At 39.4% G+C, this 24,944-nt stretch overlaps 1 protein-coding gene across 4 annotated transcripts in view; it reads right to left on the bottom strand.

Annotated features, from left to right (window-relative positions):
* The window catches only part of CUL1 (cullin 1), a 114,002-nt gene that overhangs the window by 19,081 nt on the left and 69,977 nt on the right, over nucleotides 1–24,944 (bottom strand). For all 4 annotated transcript variants that reach the window (XM_073238281.1, XM_036999194.2, XM_036999193.2 and 1 more), the window contains 8 exons: nucleotides 23,959–24,126; nucleotides 19,637–19,687; nucleotides 19,329–19,419; nucleotides 18,537–18,700; nucleotides 14,056–14,218; nucleotides 13,047–13,177; nucleotides 1,669–1,776; nucleotides 1,480–1,586 (listed from right to left, as the gene is read on the bottom strand). In XM_073238281.1, coding sequence (XP_073094382.1) covers nucleotides 1,480–1,586; nucleotides 1,669–1,776; nucleotides 13,047–13,177; nucleotides 14,056–14,218; nucleotides 18,537–18,700; nucleotides 19,329–19,419; nucleotides 19,637–19,687; nucleotides 23,959–24,126 — 983 coding nt within the window. The remainder of the gene's footprint in view (nucleotides 1–1,479; nucleotides 1,587–1,668; nucleotides 1,777–13,046; nucleotides 13,178–14,055; nucleotides 14,219–18,536; nucleotides 18,701–19,328; nucleotides 19,420–19,636; nucleotides 19,688–23,958; nucleotides 24,127–24,944) is intronic.

The following is a 24,944-nucleotide window of genomic DNA, read 5'->3' on the forward strand; positions in this document are numbered from 1 at the left end:
GGAGCCACGCTCTATGCTCCGACTGTCTGCTACACTGTCGGCTTCAGCAGCCTTAGCTTATAAATAATGTATCAAGAGACTTGATGAGAGCTATTTGTGAAAAGAGTGGGTTAAAAGGACAGTAAGTTCCACCAAACAAACTGAAGCCCTCCTAAAAGACGTCCATAACTAAAATACGTAAAACGTTCACATTACATAGCCCCCAAAATGAAATCGGGTCGGAAGAGGCATTCCAACTTTAAAGTCCATTTTCATTCCTGGAAAAAACCCATTCAAGGATCTGACTGGAACTGCTAAATCATATACTAACCAGCATTGCAATTCATAGAATAAGAAATCAAATATAAAATTCTTACTGGCTCTGGGCAAATGGCTGTCTGGTAAAGTTAAAGGAACAGCTATGGACCTTATCACATGTTTTCCCATGTCTATGAAGACCACATACTGCTCATACAGTTCACCGTTCACGTCATCAGTCACGTTAGCTTTGCTGCTGTTGAGCCATCCTTACATTCCTAGACAGTAACATTAAGTTCTGCAGAGTCATTATTCAGTGGTTTCACTGATAAATGTACTTTGCTAACATTTTACTCAATGTTTCCTTAACTCTCTTCAAAGTGAGACTTGTTTGTAGTCTTTTTCTTAATACACATAGGTATTCTCTGTCTTTTTTCATAATGTGTTTATGGGAGCTTTAGTTATCTAAAATATAATTTATTAATCTAAAAGTCAGTATAACTTGGGAGCATGGAAAACTATTGCAACAACATCTGTTCATGTGATACTTGGAAATGGAAATAAGCCTTGAGCGCTGCCTAACTGAAAGAAGCTGTTAAAAGTGAAAGAGAAGCTGAGGAAAACCAAAACAAACACACAGACGGAAAACTTGAGCTTCCCACACACAGGAGAGAAGCGTATTAGCGCACGTGTGCCTTACTATACACACATTGACTGTGGAAAAGAGCAGTTGAGAGACAAGATGGTTAAAACAGAAAGAATGAAACAGCAATAAAACTCATCAAATGTAGATAAGTGTTAAAAATACACAGAATAATGAAGGTACTGTGGTATGTGGAGTCTTCTGTTTCAAGAAATAGCCAGTGGGAGCTACTGCTGTAGATTTTCAACTGGAAAAAAAAAATTAAGCCTAGGCCAATAGAAAAGAACTAGAGGGCAGAAGGGAAACAGCTACTTTCTGCTATAATCTCACCCTGGTAACAGCCAGAGACCCACCCAGGGGGTGGTACTGAGCTAAAGGTCCTGCTGCCTGCAATTCCTTGTGACATGAGTAACAAAGAAAGGAATGAACTGGGCATATAATATAGCACATGAAGTATCTCTTAGGAACGTTTAAAGTATTCTCTCAAAAGGTACAAAAATTACAGTTCACTGTATATAAATGTGATATAAATTTTTACTCCTCACATAAAAACAGATTTTAAATAGGTTTACTAAGAAAAAACACCAAGTCAACAATACCTTTTCTTCAACAAGGAGTCACAGTATCGAGCCAGCAACTCGGGAGACTTACTGGATGACTGAGCCATTTTGGTGACTGCGTTGTTGTTTATGAAGCGACCACAAGCCTGTGGACCACACAGAACCTAGTCAGAGGACACTGGTCCCTGCCACTCCCTCCGCAGGGAGCGGCCATGCTAACACACCCACCTTGTCCAGTGCAGCCACGAAGCCAGCATCGTTGTTGAACGCCGACATAACCAGAGCGTTGTATTTTTTATGAACGTCCAGCACTGTCTGTACATACATTTTGGGGTCCTCAGGTCGGGGGAAACAGAAACAAAAGCTGGTTACTGGGGATTAAACTGTGTGTTAATGTGCTACTATGAAATATTCCAAAAGGTTTAGATAATTCTTCAAAGACATTAATATAAGATCAAGAAATAGTTTTGGTTCCATCATCAAAACACATAGGACACTTTGTTTACAAACATAATAAAAAGAAATACATTCTCTGCACTTCAAATTAAATACTGATTTCAAGCTTTTATGAAAAGCAGCGATTTTTCACATTATTTGAAAATTCTGAGCTGGCAGTGGCACGCTGGCACTGCTGACAACACAGGGCATGGGGACTTCACAAACAGGGGGCTTAAGTGCAGGAGGTAACTGGGGTGTCAATGTTTCCAAATTCCTAAGAAATATTAATCCTCAGGATTTAGGAATGAGAAATCAGAATGCCCCAAATTCTCATTATTTTGCATTTTATAACACTTTACTTATTTTTAAATAATAATGAGTAACTATTGAGAATGACAGCATTGTTTTTTCTGTGACAGCGGTATACTAAGGGTTTCAGAGACTTTCTATAAGAAAAAAAGTGATAAAAATGCAAAGTTTATTATTGTGAATACATTATGACAAGATAATAGTTTCAATAACATGTAAAGTGGCATCTACCTGATACAGATGTTTGTTAAGAAAAATCATTAAAAGCTAGCTTAACACAAAGTAATTGTCAAATGAAAACTCCTTAAAATACTGAAAACTAATATATGTATTTAATACTTAAAATTATCTATATTAAAAAAACAAACACACAGAGCATGAACTGCCCCATCAGATAAATCTTGCCCTTTGTTTCATGACCATTCCAGATGTAGAAAAATTTCTTCCACTTTGCAGTGATGTTCTTATTTGTAAGAACATCCAAAAGCATTTTCCAGTTGGAATAGGTCTTTTTTATATGAACTCTCTTTTCTTTTTTTTAACAATGAAAATATTGTCTGCTTGGCTTAGTTTTGGTTTTGCTGCTAAAATTGATACTGCTTTTGCCAATCCACAGTTTAGATCACTTTCTGATTTAGATCAAATTATCTCACAACAACATTCACCTATTTTTTTCTCCTTGGATCTGTCCTGTTACAAGTGTTTAACAAAGCACACACTCTGGCCTACAGTGAGAAGCCAAGCACTGGAAGATGCCGGCCGATACAACTGGGTGGTGTCTGAATACAGTGACATTCAGGTTAAGGTCAACATTACCAAGAACTGCATCTTTCAACTTCCAATATGACTTAGTAAGGACTTACGCTTCAATAACTTGCTATTTCTTGCAACACCACTCACATGATTTACAAAGAGTATATTATGCATATAAACTTGTTAATACTTTCTCTATTTGCAAAAGGGACACCCTTTGCAGCAGAGAGGCCCATGCACACATTTCTGACTTGGCACCACCTACAAAGAAGACTGAGCAGTTAGACTGCACTGCTGCTCTGCGTGGCTCTTTCTGGGGCTCAGAGCGCCCAACCTTCCCCTCCGCCTGTGTGTGTCAGTGCCCGGCTCTTGCTTCTGACTGTCACCAGCAGAGTCCTCTGAACTAGGGATGTCTCTACGTTGACTATTATGCTTGCAGGATAATTTTAATACTTTTCCCTGTTCTCTTGACTCCTTGAAAAATTTTCTGCAGATACAGGATTTAGAAAAATAAATTTCCCCCAAGAAATGCCAGGAAAGAATTCCCCATGGAAAGACAAATCTTCCTCAAGGACACATAAGTCTCCAGACTCCAGATTCTACAACAGAAGACAACCAGCCAAGAGTCTGGCTGGTGAGAAGTGAGGGTACAACGGGAACCCACCAAGGGAGGAGAGCTTTTGGAGGCAGAGCCTTGAAAATTTAAATTTAGCACTTGAAGTCCAGAGAGAAGCTGCTTAGGGATTTGACAAGGGTAGACAGACAGGAACACACCAGAATAATAGAGAGGAGAGAATTTAAAGAAGGCATAGTCAGCAGCACCAAAGAGAATAGGTGTTTCAAAGGATACCAGATTTCAGAGTTATAAGAGCAACAAGGTAAGGAGAAAGGAAAAAACATCAGTTGGATCAAATGCATGGTTTTTCAAGAAAATGAAGACTTGTGAATTTTTGATGTTTTAAAAGATAAACAGAGTAGTAACTGGTTTGATTCATGACCATCCATTTATTGATCAGTACCTGGGAACCTTTTGCATAGGAAACATCACACCTCTCAGGGCTTGTCCCTGAGGGTTCTCATCCAACTACTACTTGACTTAAGTTGTCATTATTATGCCAATGACTGTCTCATGCATCTTCACCACACCCACCCTTCCCGTTTTACCTGGTGCCCCCTCCCTCCTTTTCAAGTCACGCCAGACTTTCCAGTTCTTACAAGGGGTGGTGTTTGTACCCACCGAGCTGTGCCTAGGGTCTCCTTTGCCCAGTTAGCTCCAACTCTTTAACTGGTCTCAAATACTTCCTCGGAGAAGCTCTCTGACCGTGAGACAGGTTAGCCCACTGGGACGCTATAAGTGCTTGCGAGCTGTTGCTTGTGGCAGTCTCCCTTGCACAGCCCAAGTTCAGGGACCACATCGACCCTGCTTACTGTCACCATACCTAGTGTGGTGGCATCCACCAACTATTCCTTAAATGACGTTAGAAATGGAATAATCTTAACTGAATTTTTATTAGTCCACACATTTCGACTAAAAGGATCATCTGAAAGACCAATTTCACAGAGAGAAAACATGCTTTAGAAGCCTCATAAAACTTCATTTTTTTTTATCCTATCCGAAAACAGCAGAACACATATGGTGTAAGAACAGGCTGGAGCATTATCTCATGTAGAGCTGGTAAGTTCTGGACGGGATTTCTCAGGATCACCTATGATCTAGGGAATACTGTAATGCTGCCAAAAGAGGCACCTCAGGGTGCAGCAAGCCTGAGGGGAGCCTCGAGTAATAGTGCATATTGGTGCGTGCCAAGCCGACGACAGGTGTGACCCACCCCTGGGAGCCTGTGCTCACCTAGAGCTCCTCGAGGCGCGAGCTCCCACATCTCCCAGCCAGCCAGGACTAGAGAATCATATGGGGATGGGCTTCCAGAGAGTTCTTTGAGGACAGTCACAGAGTCCCCACAGGCTACACAGGGTCTGACTGGACTCACACCCTTACCTGGAGGTCATTTTTGTTGAGGAGAAGGAAAAGAAAAGAAATGAAGTCTCACAGATTACCAAAAATGCACCATGCACTTTTATGGGGGCAGAGTGATGCCTTCCCATAAACATTAGCACTCGGTCTCTGGAGGAACATTTCTCTCTATAAAATACAGAAGCGAAAGTTTCAGAGGAAAATTTATTACAAACTGCCAACTAGAGAGAAAAGTAAACGATTTGAGGGCACAGACTGCCCCCTCTGACAACTGCCTGTGGAATTAACCCCAGACTGGCTTTCCCCATCGCCCAGCAAGAGGTGCTCCCTTCAAAACTTGTCTGTGTGCAGTCAGGGAGTTCAATTAATTCTGATATTAACTAAGAACCAAAAAAAAAAAAAAAAAGTAACAAACACACCCTAAACCTGAAACAACAAAATCCAACCACCAGGAGACAACAAATGGGAGGCTCACAAATCACTCAGTGATTAACAGTCTCACACGTTCTTACCTGGTGTTTTCTACCTACTGCCTAACCTCTTTCCATAGCAGAAATTACCTGTTTTTCTGACTGGCTTTCAAGGTTAAAATTCCAGGAAAAAACACCTACTAATTTAAGCAGGGCTCTGTATTCTCATCACTGTAAGCTCCGTACATCTGCTTGTATCATCAGTCACTTATATTCAGCTTGTGATCACGGCTCTGAGTCTCAGGCCATATGTGCTAATCCGGGTGGGCTTGCCCGCTGGCCCTGGTTGTACACCCGGTCATTCTTGGCCTGGCTCACACCTGCACTTCCCTTCAATCTGAGGTGAGCCTGGGGTGGCCATCTCCAGCTCTTGGTATCACCTGGCCATTGCTGAGGCTCTAAACTGACTAGATTTAGGCAGAGTGATGGAGAGGTGGAAATAGTAAAATTTGAAAATGGAAATAAGACTTGCTAGGAAATCTATGACTTTTCTAAGAGAAAGAATGTTTCAGAAGGTAATGATTATACTAGTTTAGAAAGAGGAGCAATACATCTGGCAGATAAGGAGATGGGACTGCTTCTAAGTTCAGGGGACATGATGAGGAAAAAGTTCACGGGTCACCCCCAACTGGTCTTGAACCAAGCAGGGGGCACTTCAGGACTTAAAATGTGTGACAAAGATGAAAATAAAAATTTGTTTAATGTGCGGTATTAAGTCAGATGTGGGTAGGGAGAGGCATCCATAACTGGTGAAAGGACTGAAGTCTGAAAAAGTCACAGAACTTTTTGTCTGTAGGTCAAAGAAAGAAGGGTATGCCCTGGATATAAAAACACAACACCACATTCTTCTAAGAGCTTGGTTATCCCCGACAAAAAATGGACACTTGTGCATTTTTTCTTTTAGTGAAAACGGTTATTCTCTTTGTTCCATGGTAGGATGGAAAAAAAATTCACAAATTTAGCTATATGCTTTTTAGAACCAATTTACATTGTATGTACTAGTTCTTTATGAATTATATTTGTCAGTTTGACTTCCTGTATCAAACTGTTTCCTTTTGTCCTAAAGCAGCTCCTTGACCCTTCCTCTTTCTCCTTTCCCACATCTACTGCATTAAATTTGGTATAGCTGTTTTCTTTTTTTTAAAAAAAATGTTTTACTATGGAAAAACTTCAAGCATATTCAAAATAAGGAAGAACAGTAAAACCATCCCCTAGCTTTAGGGGACAGCCTGCAGCCCCAACAGCCCAGGACCCCTTCACCCTATGCCCCCTTTATGGTAAGACGTTATGGATGTGTGTTTCGCCTCCTTTGACCAGAGCCAGGTTAGGCACCAAGCCTAAGGTTCCCTAGATGACTTCATCACTGTACGATTTTCTTCTATCACCATCCACCAAACGGCTGAGTCCAAGAGTTATTTCAGCATTTTACTCCAGAAGAGAAAGGGAGTTTTACATGTATAAAGCACACCCAAATCTGCCCCAAGCTCCAGCACTTTGTTACTTTGTTCATTCTGATGTTAAGTTCATACAAAACTGAGTCCTTACAGTAATTTTTAGCTCAACTTGCCAATGCAAACCACAGAACTTTTTCATGATTCTCATAAGGCCTTAGATTCACTCCTTAGTCTTAAACTGAAAGGTATGCTCATCAGAGCTACTTGATTTTTAGCCTAGTCTATAAAAGCCACCATTACACACGCCCCCTTTTACAAGCACCCTATTTCCTGGAGCCAGCAGACACAGTTTCTCTCAAAGCTGCAGATCAATGTCTCTGAGACTGTCTCTACAGCCCGACACCCCCACCGCCAGACCAACGGCTGTAGTGGACCAACAGTCTACAAGCTGACTCTTGAATCACATTTCACCTCTACTTGGCTGAGATTACTAAACTGAGATGTAATTTCCAAGAAGACTGTGCCAATTTGTTGCCCTGAAGACAGAGAGTAATGAAACATTCTCTCGTAATGTGACTTATGCCCCCTTCTGAAGCCCTTTCTGCGGGGAACTACAACAGTATCCATACTGCTGTGGAAGTGTGTGCTCATCAAAACTTCAACACGGAGCCAACTGGGTCATCAAGCATTCATTAGCAAGTACTCACAGGTCAGCATGGACTTTTCTCCTCAACTTTATTCTGGCAATTTCCTATGAGCTGTCGTCAAGGGAACTTATAAAGCCACCCAATGACGTGGTGTCACCTTAACCTGTAAGTGGAGCACGGATGACTGTCCGCATTACTGGTGTTCTCCTCAGGAGAGGCCACTGGGGAAACGTTCTCAGTTCTGAATGCCAACGGAGCCATTCTTCTGAGTTACAGCCTGGTTCTTTATGGTCACTATGAATCAAGGAGCTGACTCTACTTCCCAGTACTGTCTGTCTTTACTGGCAAGCTCTCTACACCGACTGGCAACACTCAGAGCAGAGGTAGATCTGTGACCCATGCCTAACACACTAGAATACCACCTGCACTGTGCCCACGACCTTCCACTTAGCTTTGCCTGTGTCTCCTTTCCTTATTTTGATTCTCTCTCATTTATTTCATTTTTCCTGCTGTCTTTTATGTATTGTGTAAGCAGCCCTGAATCCGCTGGGAACAATGAGAAGTATAATTAAAACTTAAGTATATTGAGATTCTGCACAAGGCATTGTGCTGCTAAGCTCGGAGGACACGAAGACGGATACAGCCATCCACCCCTGTAGCAGACATTTACAGAGACATCTAAAACACAAAGCAGTGTGAATAATGTTGTCATACAAGTAGTCCAACATGCTGTCATTTCACAGGAGTGGTGGTGAAAGGCTTTGTGGGAGAAGTGGCATCTGAGCTGGGTTTTTAAAGACAAGTGGTTCACATGGAAAAAAGAAGTAACGTTTCTAAGCAGAGAGCCAAGTAGGAAGGCAGAGCGGCCTGTTTGTGGAACAGCGAGCATGGCAGCTCAGGGGCAGACACGAGGTGGGGGAGCGCAATGGGGGCAACAGGAGCAAGGTGACAGCCACGGGACGGGCAGCTCTTCCTCTTCACCGTCATCGTCATCTTCACCAACGAATACTTGTGCCAGACGCCAGCACTAAAGCTGTAAAAGGCATAATGTATCACGAGGTGTCCGCTTCACTCTCACGGGATTTGCGACCGAAGGCAGTGACAGCAAACAGAAGTTACGTACAGAAGTGAAGTGGCACGTTAGACATTTCCATCAGTGCCGTAGGGTTTAGGATGGAGGAACAACCACTTAGGGCTGGAAGGTAGTGAAGAGCTCTTTTCAGCAAGGAGGGTTTGAGTTGGACTGAGGAGCAGGACAAAGCAGCTGAAGGCAGGGGAGGCCTGCGTGTCAGGCGGAGACGGAGCCTGAGTGGAATTAAGGTTTGGGGGGAATGAGGACAGAACAGTTTCATTGAAAGATGAGGTTCATGAAAATGGGGGCAAATTAGAAGAGGACTTTGATTTCCTATTGTAGATTTAATGTATTATCGTAGAAAAGAGGCTTTATTCTGCTTTAAAACCAAGGATGAAGCATGGGGAGTAAAACTGTTAAAGCATCGAGTGGTGCTTTTGAAAGATTAAACAGCTAAGCATTATGAGGGGTGACCAGGAACGGGAGAGATGTAAGCCCATCTGGGAAGCGAAGCATGGGAGCAGGATTAGGGCAGCAGCAGGGGAACTGGAGAGAAAACGCTCAGAGAGCCGAGGAGGGGGACGTGTCCACACTCCGCTCACCCATCAGAGGACAGAGCATAGGCGACTCGCCGCTGAGGAAGGGCTAGCAGGTGGCTGCTGCCTGCGGTCTGAGAGGACTCTGGGGGCGTGTCCAGACTCAGCAGGAAACTATACCATGCTGGATCACTTATGCTGCCAAGCACAGGGTGGCATGTACACAGCTGCCACCTCTGTGCTAAGGAATGACGGAAGGAAGCTGTGAGTTAAAACGGCCCTGCAATACAGTCTCTAAAGGAGGCAGATGGGGTCGTGGAGATGTGATGAGAAGACAATGGTGAGGTATTTCAATTTGGGATACTTAGCACGGATTCTATCATAGGAATGGTGTAAGTGCTGTGGAATGAATGAAAACAGGGATTTCAATTTTAACCACACCACCTATTGGCCCTTTGAGTTGTGAGGCCACCTAGCATCATGCAGCTAGTTGCTTTGGTTGATAAAAAAACTGAGAACCCAGCATGGGGCCAGCCACATGGCGGGTAGCAATCTTCTTAATGAATACCTGAAGGGTGGATGGGCTTGGCTTTCAAGATGCTCCACCTTAAGGTCCAAGTGGATGGGGTTCCATCCTCCTATATTTCAATATAGATTATTTTTCTAACACCAGTTACTATTTGCCAATGACTAAATACATTTATATTACTTTGGCCCATCTAATTAAGCACACAAGATCTTTCAAATTTTTGACTTCCACAGGAGTTACAATGCCATGTAAAATGTACTGATTTACCATGCTGCCTACTCTCCACAGTTCAGAAGCCACGCATGGGGTGCCTGGCCTATGAACAAACTTGTCTATTAAAAAAATACTATTTATTCAGTTCTAAACCAGTTTTAAATTCTATACTTGAATATTCCTTTGTGTGCAAGGTTCCCAAAGTCCTACTGGTGCCACAATGTAGTATAATAACCTGCCTGGCACCCGTTAGGCATGGACGTCCTCAACCATCAGGCGCTCCCAAGGTTGGAGAGAGCTCTTCCGAACACCCTGGAATCCTGCCTGATGGGTGGCGGGTGGCATGGGCCTGCCCACCTGCTTTGCATGTCACTGGGCCTAAAGTCCCTGTCCTCGGAGAGGAGCCCTGGCCCTGACCTGCGTGCCCAGTGTGTTCACTACTCTGGTGTCAGGGCAGGTACAAGGAGCTGCACACCTGCCTAAAAACAGCGCATATGTGAAGGGCCCAGTTCTACTTATATTACTCAGTTACACTGCATGAAGGCTCCCAGTCCCTCCTCAGGTAGAGAGGCAGGCAGATTCGGGGAGAGTCCCCTTGCAACAGCCAGGAACAACCTTTAAATTTCCAATATGTTTTTAACTATGAAAACAGATGCATTAAGAAAACTGTTAGGTAGATTTTGAAGTTTCTAACACAAAAAAACACATTATTTGAAACACCTTACAAATCTGAAACCTGTAGTAATTTCAGTCTAGGTCTAATTAGCAGTAAAGCTAGTTTTCTAACCAAATTGACAGTTTAAAAATGGAATCATAAGACTAGATAACTTAAGGAACTTTTTATCCCTTAAAAAACCACTTGTGGAAGTTATGTCAAAGAAATAATCAATCTTCCCATGTTTTCTTCCGTCTGCTACCTCTATAGCTTTTCTTCTTCCTTCCTAATTACAGCCCTTTAGTAGAATTCGTGCCTCATATCGAAAATTAGCAAGTATAATTCTTCCAAGTGGTAAAGATACCTCAAGACAAATACTGGGCATAGAAGCCACAGGGCATAAATCTGCAAAGAAGCAAAAAGCTAACCTTTTCAAAGAATATTTCTTCTCTCTCACTTAGCAACTTTACATCTTCCTGTATGGCCCCGGAAGATGACTGGTTAGCCAGAGACGGGTAAGATTCCTCAAGGGAGGAACAACCTAAGACAGGCACAGTCGCAGGGGAGCCATCAGGTGAGAAATTGGGGATCAACAGAGGTGAGGCTTAGAACCTCACCCCCGTTTTGAGAGAAATCTTCTGCATCCGTGGATGTTTTGTTGCCCGTGTCTAGCTTGGATTGATACTTAGTCTACAGGCACACACCTGATCATCTACATTTGCCCTCTTACAGCACTAAACTATGTTTTCTACCTTTATCTTGCATCTACCTACCACTTCAGCATTTTATTTTAAAAAAATAATAATAATAGGGGAGAAATGTGGGATTCACATATAAATCAAGTATAAAAATCAAACAAATAATCATATCTGACTCGATTGTTTATAGTTCATGATGCGTGATCAAAACCGAAAGTTTCTGTGATATGACTGCCCTTGCACTGTTCACCATGTAAGAACTTGTTCGTTATGCTTCAGAAGATTGGAGATTGTTGGGAGTTAGGCTTGGGGTTGATTAATGATTGTGCATTGAGTCCCCTATATAGAATTTTATTGTTGTTAACAACCATTTTATCAATAAATATGAGAGATGCCCTCTCAAAAAAAAAAAACCCACTTGTGAAGTGCCTTCTATGGCATTTAATATGCTAATTATAAATGATTCTCATACACTATGATTCAACTCAAGCAAAAATTTTCAAACTTTAAAAATTGCATTGTCAAAGTAATTGATTCTTGAAGTTTAATTAATCTAAAAATTTTGTGTAATAATTAGAAATTTTTTACTAATTCAAACAATTCTTTTCTCAGCTGCTTTTTACTCAGAATTAGTGGGTTCTGGAAAATCATCATGGTTTGGGTTACAATATATCTTTTATATTTATCACATAAGTGATAAAAAATTAATACCTAAAGTTATTTATGTTTTAGCAGTTTTATTCATTCTTCTTACAACAAGCATTTTAAGCACCTACTGTGCACCAGGCTCAGCACTAGGACATAAGCTGCTTCAAGTTCTGTGGGCTTTGCCATCACTGATTGAGTAAAGGCAGGTGTAACTCAGACCACAGAAGGTTGTGTGAGAAACCCAAGTATTGATTAGATGGCACTGCAAACTTACAAGTCAGCTGAAACTTTGGAAAAATTCAGAAAAAAAACTCCTTTTACAGAAAATAGTAAAAGTATTTTCATCCCTAAAAAAACATTTTTTTCACAAGATCAATTTATAAAACCAGTTGCATGAATTCAATATAAAAACAGTTCTAATGGAAATTATAAAATATTTAAAAAAGAAATATCTGACTTTTGAAAGTTAAGGCAGATACAGTGCAAGTTCCCTAAGCTGTATATAATTATTCTTCATGGGGGAAAATTTTGTTTTGGTTTTTAAATACATGTTAACCAGTGGTTTACATTTAAGAAGTAGCAGTATTACTTAAAAGCTTAATTTCCAGTAAAATGTAACTACCGGCAAATACAAGTTGTGCTATTACTGGCAGATTCCCATAATAGGCCAATGATTTTACTTGGAACCTGGACTTCTGCTTTATGAAGAGGTAAACGTCAGATTGAAGACTCACCAGGCAAGTCACTCAGGCAGCTGACAGGATCCAAAAGAAGGGGAAGCAATGGCACTTGAGACTGATAGTGCGACTATCTCCACTTGGGACCCTACTTTGGTTTGGGAAAGATGGACCTGGGAAGCAGTAACCCATGATTCCCTCAACTAGAGGAGAGCCTCACATCAGCGTTCCTGAGAGGCACAGCCTGTGGCCCGGGGGGTGTCAAAGCTAAGTTTCTAAGTCTTTAGCTTGTTCCTTCTTTTTTTTTTGAATCTTCTTTTCCAGTGCAAGGAATGTAATTGTGAGAAGAAATAAAGGAAAGAAAATATCAAGTAATGACATACTTAATGTCTAAAAAGTGCCAGAGAAGAACTGATGGAGGATTTACTAAACAGAGATCTTTGTGGACCTTCTCCTTTGAAGAGTCATGAGGTTCTCCGAGAGTCCCAGTGAAAATCTTACCACCTGGATTCGTAACTGGAGGCACAGAGCACACACCTGCAGTGCACGCATGGGAATGGTTAGGTCTGACTGATTGTCAACTAAATGTACTTACATTTAAAGCAGCTTCTCCACATTTTTCAATTGCTGCGAGACCCTGATTATGAATGTGTGTCTCTAGAAGTTTTTTCAATTCTCCTAAGCCATCCTGGATTCTAGATACCAGATTATACATGCGACCCAAATCTGAAAGAAGAAGGCATCACCTTTATGTACTGAAACAAACTCTGTGTAACCATTCCACTAAGTGTGCATTTATACAGATACCATGAAATAAGAGAACCTTTTTTTGGACCTTAGTAATCAGAAGCATTTAATTATAACCCAATTATTTTGTGTTTAAGACATATATATTTGGCTGAAATTAACAATGAAATTATGCTATTGTAAAAGTTTTTTTCTCTTACTATGAGAAATCACTAACAGAGAAAATATATTTTTATGAGAAACTACACCTGCACCTGAAGCTTCCTAAAAATTCCGAAGATTTGGGTATTATTTATGCCTGATACATAATAGGCACTCAAATATTTATTTTATAAAAATGAATACATTTAATGAGCATTTGTGAATATCCACCTCAACTCTACAAATGAGTCACAAAAGGGCCCCCAAATTCTTCATTTAATATACATACGGCATATGGTTAATCTATGAGGGCCAAAGAAGAAAAATCCTGAATGCAAACACCGGTCTTTTACTGAGCTCCTAACATGTCCCAGTAAACAGAGGAGGGGTGACGGAAGTACTTCTACAAAATAATCATTCTCATTTTAAATAATTATCAAAATAAAACTCATGAAAAAAAAATCAGGGGAAGTCTCATTTGATGCTAAAGTACATGGAGTAAGTTATACCCCAAATATCCCCAAAAAGGAAAGATGCTCTTCCCCCAACGGCATAGCCAACACACTGTGCAGAGGTCTGACAGCAATGTATGACACACATTAAACTTTTAAAAAATGACTGATGTTGGCAATGCTGTTAAATCTGTGTCTAGAATTTTAAACAATTGACAAACTGAAGATTAGAATGCCTACAGGTTCTGAGTCTTAGAGACGCACCTTCATTTTTGTCAGCATCCAATAAATTCTGAAATTCCGTGTGGAAAATCTCCAAATGTTTCTCGATGAGCACTTGCTCACACTTCCGGGCCAGCTCATCCTGGGTACTTTCATGAAGGTAGACCTGAACTCTGCGCTGCTCTTCCAGAAGGCGGGCCTCAGCCTGGAGGAATTAATTCAAGAGAAAAGGTCTGGATTGGTTTTTAAGGAATTGTTATGTGAATAATGGCAAATCAAACACACAAGCCAGCTCTAATAAAATATGATTAAGAAAAGAAGGGACGGATTCTTTGATTTGGGGTGAAGGCCAAGCACCTGAAGCAGTCACTGACGTGCTCCGCTTCCTCCGCAATGTGTATGTCTGTGTGCAGCGCTCTCTAAGTGCCTTACCAAGGTTATCTTTGTTAACAGTTTAAATGTCTTTACATCAGTTTTCTTCCTCTAGATATGTGGTATTTCACTTTCTGGGAGAGTATCCTTACTTGACACTCTGAGAAACCTATGAATTTTCACCTATACATGGACACAAAATTAACAACCACTACTTCTGACTGAAAGCTACTTGAGCTCAGAGAGTCACATAAATATATTCCCTGACATGACCACATGGAAATAATTATTAGTAATTAGATTTCTGAAAAGTTTTAAAGGAAAACATTACAGCCTTCTTTTGCAAATCACTAAATATGTACCTCTGAAATCTACTGACTTATTTATGCATCTCAATTTCTTACCTTTCCTTTAAGGAAGAGAGGAAACAAAGATGCAATTTGACAGAGCAGCGAAGTTAGTAAGTCAGTACACTTTACAATATATCACCAGAAAGAGGTGTGGTACAAAGTATCACCAAAGAATCACTAAATTATCAAGGCAAGGGAGACATTTTCAATGATAATCTCAAATTATTCAGGTCATCTGAAGAGAGAGAAAAACTACATTTCTTTACTGTAAAAGTGCTAATGCTCTCCAAAATAATTTTAAAATCTGGTATAATTATGGGGAAATCTATAAAAATTCACCTGGAAGGATAAACATCCAAGAGCCAAGAAAACATAGAACAAAAAAATGACCAGTCAGCAATTGTCCTGTTAAGAATTACTGAAAATGGGACAACTGTTTAAAGTGCAGAAGCTAAAACCTTATTACACTATGAACAGAGTTACATGTGAATGACTAAATGAACTTGGAAAATTATCTGTAGTATGTATCAAAAGGTCAATATCCTTAATACATAATGAGCTCTGAAAAATATATCCAAACAAAAATATAGGAAAGAAAAAGGAACAACTGACAAATGCATAAATATAAAATACTTGAAGTTTCCAAAAAGAGGTAATTCAAAGTTAAATTTTAGCAATATTTGGTTAATGGAATATTAGTATCCAGTAAAATAAATATTTACGTTGATTAAACAAGTTAGTGAAAAAAGCAGTTTATAAAAAAATCTATAGCATTATTCCAATTTCAGTTTATATATATACTTACAGGAACAGTGTCCTAAGCATGTAGATTTATGTTATGCATATTTCCCAAAAGGTCTACAGTTAATGTGTATTTTTTCTGATTATAAAGTTCTTTTAAAAAGCAGTAAGAGATCTTTATGTGTTTCTATTTGGAATTTCTAACTTAAGCACCTGCTGCTTCATATGTAGTATTTCATTAAGCCTGAAACTTCAAATGAAAGCTGATGAAATATGAGATACACAAATGAAAAGCACTTTTTCTATTTTGTTTAAGTTATACACAAGAAAGTAATCACCTAGGTCAGCAAAAACTTTTCTCTTAAAAACTCTGCTTTCTCCTATAACAAACTTTTACCCCCTCCCAGATGAAAGACAGGGCTTGGGAGTCGCTGCTGATTCATTCTCGGGGGAGCACTGGCTTTCCATCGAGTGTACTACAAAAAGAAAAGGTCTACACACCCTTCCTGCAGCAGCCAAGAGGAAAGGAAACAGTAAACTGGCATCTAAGTGATTACAAAAACATTAGAAGCTACAGGGCCCTCAGTAACAGCTTAGTTTATATACAGGTAAAGAATCAAGGTCCTAGGTGTATGTCATTAGGCTTCAGAAAGGACAGCCATTTACATTCTTTGTTGGTTCAAAGTCAAACTCTTAATCATCACTGTACTTGGCAGATAATTATACTGTTCACTCATCAAAGCCATCTGAGGTAAGAAAAGCCAAAGATCCTCAAATGTTGCCACTAAAATATTCCTACCAACACAGAAAAAGGAACACAGACCCCACCCCCACCCCCCACCCAGGGAATTTATTTGCACATCTAGCTCAAAATGGCCACTAAAAGCAGATTACTGCTTGAAGGTTTATGCGTCATCTACTGCTCACGAGCTTTGTGCTCTCTTTCCTGATAGTGTTTTAAAATACAAACACAATTTCCCCTGAAGTTACTGAATACAATGTGCCACCACTTATCCTGTGGTGTTGCATACTCTCAGGCATACACTGTAAGCTAAGAAATGTGTGTATGTATAATAATAAATGCTTGTATCATGCTTGCTCTTTACCAAGCACCAAATATATGAAGCAGAATTATAATCCCCACTTTACAGATGAGTAAACTGAGCAGTAAATGGTGGGACAGGGATTCAGAACTTGACTCACAGCTCAGTTTGAAATGCAAGGCTACAGGTAAGAGCAGAACTGGACAGTTCACAATGTTGAATTCCAATTTTATGCTTATAGATTCTTTGCATTCTGGATTTCGGAAATGTGATGAGGTCATGTTTGGTAAGATGCAGCTGGGTGTGGGCCAAGCCTGTAAGCCCTCTAGAAAGGAATCCCCTTGTAAGAGAACCAGGATGCAGGAAGCATGCTGCTCCCTACAAGGCAGGACTCAATGCTGGACTGAAAACATTGAGGCCAAATGGAAATCTTTGCTCCTCAAGTTGCCTTTGGTTCCAGGCCTGATTTTAAAAACAGATTTCCCTGCTTTGGGAGTATTTATGCAGCTCTGGCTTAAACATCTGCTTTCCTTGCACCACAGACTCCACCTTCCTCAGTGCGGGTAACTGAGGTGACAGCAGTCCCTAAGAGGTCCACAGAAGAACAGGCTTTCCCCCTCCTGTGGGTGTGCACCCTGATAAAAGGCCACATTTAGGAAACATACACAGTTGAGAACCACCATTTATGCTAGAGTTCAGTAATAGATGTGTTTATAAAAACTACACCACCCAACTACGAAATGAAGTATCGGGCAATGCTAAAACTAAGTTCAAAACACACTCTGCTGCACAAGTTCATTTGTCAGGCAGCTATGGGAAACTGAATGAACTGGTTAGGTTCCAGGTCTCGTACAAAAGTTAATTTAACCCCTGAATACACACAAAGAGCTATTACTATTCCAAGTATAATACTTCTGAGTAGTTCCATTTTTGTCAGGTTTTGAGATATTGGAAATTTGTCAAGGATTTTCAACTCCAAATTTTTAAGGCCCACTTACAATCACTATCTCCTGTGGGAAAATGCACTCAGAACCTCACAGACAAATTGGGTAGGACTTTCTTTATGTGGTTAGAGGGAAGCTGTTGCTCATGAAGTTGACTTGCTAACTTTTTATCTCAGTGTTTGGAAAAAGTGATTCTGCAGTCCATTCACTCTCCAAGTGAACAGAAAGTGAGGGGCAAAGCAGGTATCAGATGCAGTCAGCCTGGACTCCCTGGCAGCCTCCTGTACACCTCAGAATGGGGCCAGCAAACTACAGCCTCTGGGCCGAATCCTGCCTGTAAATAAACTGCTACTGGACACAGCCGCCTCATCTACAATGGCAAAGGTGGGCGGTTGCAACAGAGTCCACAGTGGACAAAGTCTAAAATACTTATGGCCTGGCCTTTTATAGAAAAAGTTTGCCGACTCTTGACCTAGGTCATTCTGCAGAGCATAAATCCAGGACACCTGTATTTCCAAGAAAGAGAATAAATTACACTAGGATTTTATCATAACATCATGTAGTACAGAAAAAGACTTAAGATACAGAGATCAACCTTGGATATTCTCATATCCTAGGACTTAAATCCTGTTGTTTCAGGACACTTCTAACACAAACTCAAAGGCCGTGTTATAGGTTGTTAGGGGTTATTTCAGTAGCAAAAAAGCAAAGGCTTAAACTTCACATTATCTGACAGAATTTGTTTCTTAAAAGCTTATTTTCTCTTTGATGTAAGACTATAATTCCCATTAGGTATAGAAATACATTCTAGGAGAGATACTCCAAAACATAAAAGTCACACACCTATTACAGTTGTATCCTTAGAACAGTAAAGAGAACACTGAGCCATGATCACCAAATTGATTTATGGAAGGCCCTTGGTGAATTGGGAGAAGCAGCTGTACCTGCTACAAACACTAGAGGCTAAGGTTGGCCAAGAGGTGACTTGTGAAGAAAGCTGCAGGTGAAATAGTTTATCTGAGTAACAATAACTGCTTTAACTTAAGACACCATAGTACTATATTTAAGCTTACCTTTTTCATATATTCAGTAACTGGGTTCTGCTGCAAGAATTCAGTACTCTCTCTGGTATAAAATCTCTCTGTGTCAGCCAAAAACTGAGATTCAAAGGATTCTTTATACACTGTTAATGTAGGGCCCTTTGCAAATGCATCATCTTCATTCAGCCCCAATTCCACTAAAAATAAATATGAACTATATTTCAATTACCCTATTTTTATAGAATATACTTTATATTTCTATAGAATTATATTTTATAGAATATACTTAGATGTAGCATTCATTTTAAGTTATGCTTAAAAGGTAAATGTGAAACGGCTGGGCAGAAAGTAAATGTTATTCACTAGTATAAAAGTATACTCCTCCAATTAAAGGAAAAAATCCAAAACATGTAAAAAGTAAGTAGTTCTGACCCATGGCCAGGCATGCTTCAAGGTTATCAGGAAATTTATTTGGAGAAATTTTTAAGTTTCTAAAAGTTTAGAAATAATAAAAATGAGGTTTCTCAATCTCAATCTTTCAAGCTGCTATACGTTTCTGGTTATCATTCAACTTCATTAATGACACTGTCATTATATATCGAGTAATTCAGTATGAGAACACAAATAATTCAAAACATTTTATGTTGGGTAAATCATACAGAATCAAAATCAAATCACAATGACTTAAAAAGAATTATGAATACCTTTCAAATGCCAACAAAATTCTTGATAATATTAAAACACTTCAAATCCAATCTGTTGGACACTGTTATTAACTGCCATTTGATACGGACACTTTGAGTCAGTTAAAGGGAAACTATTTACCATAAGACTGCACAACTCCACTTATCAGTCTTGTATTGATGGTTTCACCATTTCTTTCCTTTTCAATGAGTTTTAAAACAGCATTTGTTACCTTTAGAAAGGATACAGGAAAAAAGATACGCAGATTACAGACTACACGGTATTTATTATGACATACCTCTTAAAACATGTAAATCCATTAAACAACGCAAGATGAAGAGATACTCTTAGAACAACATTCCAATTGAGTGAGAAAGACACTGGCTAAGCACCAAAATCTGTCAAGGGTTTTAAAAGGAAAACATGCCTTCATTCACACAAGTAGGTACCTGTTTATTCAACGGCCTGAACAGACAATCTCTCCAAGTCACCAATGCGAGCTGGAGGAAAGGAAGAAGGAAAAGGGTAAAACGTCTATACTTTTCGTATATTTTTCCAAGACTGAAATCATAGGAAAGAGCCTGAATTCCAGATTATATTTATCAGTATTTCTAAATTATAACTTGGTAAAAATCTTCATCATGATGAAATCAGAGAGCCCCTCTCTTCAGTTAACAACATCAAGAGACATCAAAGTACAGGTGGTATTAGCTCACATTTTAGTAGTTAAAATAAAAAGAAAATTTGGATTTCAGGAGAACATATGTATCAACTTCAACAGCAGCAGTGGAAACTTTCCTGGCCCAAATTTAATTTTTGACCCATAACAAGTAAGATAAATCCATTTATCACCATGGTTTCCAAATACTCAGTGAAATAAATTAGACTATAAAAAAGTGAAATAAATTGAGACTATAACAATCTAGCAAGTTCTGTATCTTGACTGTGGTGATTTATGTTTCATGGGTGTATATAACTATAAATGCATCAAACTGTATTTTAAACCGATGCAGTTTACGTAAGTCATTCAAATTTCCCATTTTACTTGTACATGTGTGGGGTTGGGGGAAGCGGGGATGGGGGAGTGGGGGCGAGTGGCCTCATGCATTTTTTAAAGTTTTTTACACCTCCCCGAGGTTATGTCAAAAATTACTATAAAAATGTTCCCCAAAAGAAAAACATTATAATTCATATGTGATTTTTAAACTGTTTGTTAAGAGAGGTATTATTCAGTTAAATTCAAATTTATAGCAATACTCAAATACAAATGGTTGAGAATTTAAACATAAAAGCTCTCAGTCTTATTTATCCCAAACTTAACCACACGTAAAACTGAATTTATGTAAAATACCTATTTCTGAAAAGGTTATATGTAAATTTATATAATGAACTTCCACTGAGTGGTATTTTTACCAAAATAAAGCGTGAAAGAAATATTTAAGAGAAAAACATTTTTAATAAAGCATGGATAGTATACACCCAAGTCTAATATTAGAATAAAAAATAAGATTTCAGAATTAGAAACTGATATCTGGGGTATCGGAAAAAAAAAAAAGATGCTGGGAGGGAAGAGCCTCTTTTTTCAGAAGAAGTGCAACCCCTGGGGGATTATTTGGCAAATGACTTCCCCCTTTGCAAATTCTGCTGCTCTCCTTCTAGTCCTCAGTCTGTGAAGCGGGAGCGAGGCAGCAGGGAAAAGGCAATGTCGTGGCCGTGAGCATGTACACATACGCCATACATTCAGAAATGATTCAGAAACAATGTCTGGAAAAAAGTTCAAATTAGGCCTGATTTGACTCTGGATAATTTGTCACTTTGAAGAGGAGGAGGAAGAGCCAGGCACGACAAGGGCACAGGACGGCACGACAAGGGCACAGGACCAAAGAATGACCAGAGTCGCTCAGAGGGACAGGTCGACGGAAAGTCTTGCTGATCACCTTCACTAATTAATATAATGAGACTAATTCATTATATCCTCTGACTGACTTGAAAGTAAGCCAGTGACTTTTTATAATTAAAAAGGAAAAAAGAATTTTTAGGGAAAAACTTCCTCTTTTGTGACAAAGGATCCCTATCTTCTGGAAATTCTGGAAGACACAGTGAGAGACCACTGTGCTAAGAATGGTTTCACTGGAGAGCGCATTAGCAGGCCTTTGCTAAAATTCATGGCTGCACGTTGTATTTCCAAACATTATCTACATCATTTAAGGATGCAGAAAGTAAATAAAAAAATAAAAGCAGTCAAATCCTGAAAAACAAACTATATGAAGTACACTTGCATTTTTTTACATTTTCTTTAACTGTTATTAATATTTAGTACACAAAAAGTTTAAAAACGGAATTATTTCTTGGAATCTGTGATGTAATTATAGGGTACAAGTAGTGTTTTAGGTCAAGCAGACTTCCAAGAGGCAATCAATCAAAATGCTGATTCCTCTACTGACAACTTTCATTCTCAAGAAAGCATCTGTAAGTATAATGAAGTACAAAAGGCTCAAATCAAGCACTAAACTTAGAAAGTTTCGTTGACACTATATAACAAAGTACCATTATGAAGCAATAATAGTTTGATATAGAAACTGAGCTATAATAAATTACCAAAATTTGTCATGCATCTACAATACATTATGTTTTCTTTTAACTTAAAAGCAAAGCAACAAAATAATGCTCATATATCCATATTTTTGGATATGGAGATAATGTCATTAGGCAGAACTTGACGTTTTTACCACCACTGGTTAAAAAGGGTGAACCAGTCCGTGTATGTCATAGCCCATTATGGACAGACAGACAGTGTGGGTTAAACAGCAGTATTTCCAGAATCTCTCGCCTGGCTTTAGTGCGTCTCCATCATCAACAGGCGTTTCCAAGGGGTGGAGAGAGTAGCATCTCCATATCAATGGGTAATTACCGGGGCAACCAAGGACTTATCTGAACCTGAAAGGGTGGGAGGAGGATTCGCTCGCTTCTGCCTCAGCAGGAGAGAGACGGACTCCGGATGGCTTTTTGTAAGCAATAAACAGGTTTTAAACTTTATTTCTCCCTTTGACTGATTTCAGTTTCAGCTAGGTGTTTTGCCCCGGGATTGCCTTTCCCCAGAGTTACAGACAACCTGGCATTCTCAGTAACTACTTTAAACATTGGTACTTAAACTTGACTGTGAATCAGAACCACCCGGAGGGCTTGCTACAAGATGGCTGGGCCCCATCTCCAGTTTCTGAGTATACCTAGGCTGAGGCCCAATGGTCAGCATTCCTACCAAGTCCCCAGGTGGCGGCGCCACTGCACGTTTGGGGACCATACTTGGCAAACCAATGGGACTGTTAAAAGCTTTCTCCACTGAAGAAACATTAATGAAGGTGATTTAACAATTCAGATCTTGCCTTTTCAAAATCTATTTTCATGCAATTAAAACTCCTTCAATTTAGAACTCTGTAAATCTCCTACTTAATCATATTACACCATAAATATCATATTACATTGTAAAGTGAGAGGATAGAATGGCATTTCACATCAGTTTCTCCCTGAAGCATTTCCCAGAAAAGGGCCCATCAGTGAGGCTTGAGTTGTCAGGTAAAAGAGGCTTGATTTACCCAACCCCGCCAGGATGTGGGACTCAGTGCTAAAAACCCGGGGGAAGAAACCTGATGGTTGGTCAGATAATTGGAGAAGAACCTTTTAACAATGCAGAAGTGAGCAGGCTATATTTTAGAACTCCAATTCACTCATTGCTCTCCTTTTTTGCCACAACATTTAAGGGTCCTTAACTGATAAACTCAAAAAAAGGACATTAGCCTATGATGTATTGTGAAAATAGCTTAATATTTGCCTAAATCTCCTTACTGAAGGTGTTAGGCAGCAAAATAGACATGAGTAGGGTAAAGAATGAACAAAGGCCAGTAAAGCCCACCAGAAAGGACTCAAAAAGTTAACCAGTTAAAACTAGAGACCCAGAAAAGACTCACAGAGTTAATGAGTTAATCAGTTAAAGCTCAAAAGGCCAGGAGCAACTTGGCCTGAAATGTTTGAATATTCCCCAGATAAAGGAGGGTACCTCAGCAGAGCCCATGTCTTCATTGTGTTAATTATGCAGGCCCAGCTTATTTTAACTTCACCTATATGCTGTTTTTCCTCCTACCGCCCTAATCAAGTAATTTGCAACCTGGGCAACTAATTTAGCTGCAGGCCCAGCCGTAAACAACATAGTAAAAGGCAGGAAGGATTCCATCTTAAAGATAAGAGTGCATTTTAATACCCAGGAAGTAAGATTCTTAACTTACTCTTTAGCAAACAGACAATAACTCAGCCCACCTTGGGGGTCAGGGCAGGTGGTCTTGTTTGATATGCTCCCAGACCAACAAGCCAGTATCTCAGGGAGAAATCAGATCAGTAAATTTTTTGTGTTAATTTAAAATATTCGGGGTCCACTTAACAAGTCCACACCCCCAGCCCTTTGTCACATTCCTTGAAAGGGGGATCTCCCAACCTCTCTGAGGTCGCCTGCATATTCTAAGTGTGTAACCTTTTAACTTTAAACTTTCCCTCTTAAACCTTTCAGAGCGTCTCTCCTCCTGGAGGTCACCTGTATTTTTTCTCTCTTGAAGTAATTTTAAATAAAACTTTTACTATGCTTCACTACTGCGTCTCTGCCCTTTAATTCTTTGTTGCAGCGGGAACAAGAACAGAGGAAAATACACAATGCCCCCTAACAAAGGGACAATATATCATTAAGAAAACACACAACTCAAAGGTGTTAAAAAAAAAAACTTACAGAATAGATTTCGTATATTCCTTTTCGTCCTTCATCACATTCACGGCGAACCCAGTGTCTATTGAGGTAGGCACAAATTCCATTCAGCACTTTGCTTGAAAATCGATAATCTTCCCATTGTTGAGTGTAGAACTTCAGGACACTCTCATCCATCAAATCTTCTCCATCCTAAAAACAAGTTAACTAAAGCTTTAAGATGACTAATTTGTCACATGATAGATTAAAATTTAACTAAAGCCTGCATTAAAATGCACTAATGTATATGGTTTCAGATGAGGTTTTTAAATTATTCTATACACAAAACATGCTCATTGATACAAATTCTCACAAGAATATAGCTTATGAGGATTAGGTTAAAGAGAATTAAAAAAAATTCTTTCATCTCAAACTGGGGTTTTTCATGGTATTAATTATGCATATACACTCATAAAAACACCCTTAGCTTTTAGAATGAGGTAATTACTTTCTACTAACAGAACAATTTGTCTCAAAAATCACCCCAATTTGATATTTCCTGTTAAAAATTTAATTAAAATGTACTTTAATAATTTATACCTTGGGTCAATACTATTGCTTTTTGTTTAATCAGTTTTTCTTCTCTTCAGGAAGGCACTGAAAGTATCAACACATCTCCGAGATAAAAAGCAAAGCTATGAATGTCACCAGGAAGTTGAATACCCAGCTCCCAGCTTGCTCTAGTGTGTGTTTACAGATTTAAAATCCAAGATAATGCAGTGTTAATGCTGGCCTTAGAGGACTTAACATTCCTTTTTTCTTTTGTTTTTTTCAAGCACTTTAAAATTATTTCTTTATTTTTAATTGAAGTATGGTTGATATGCAATATTACATTCGTTTCAAGTATACAATAGAGTGACTGAACAGTTATATTAAATCCTCACCCTGACTAGTGCAGTTCCTATCTGTCAACATAGAAAGATGTTAACAGAATCACTGACTATATTCCCCATATTGCACTTCCATTCCCA

The sequence above is a fragment of the Manis javanica genome, chromosome 6 (assembly GCF_040802235.1).
Source record: "Manis javanica isolate MJ-LG chromosome 6, MJ_LKY, whole genome shotgun sequence".
Taxonomy (NCBI): Eukaryota; Metazoa; Chordata; class Mammalia; order Pholidota; family Manidae; genus Manis; species Manis javanica.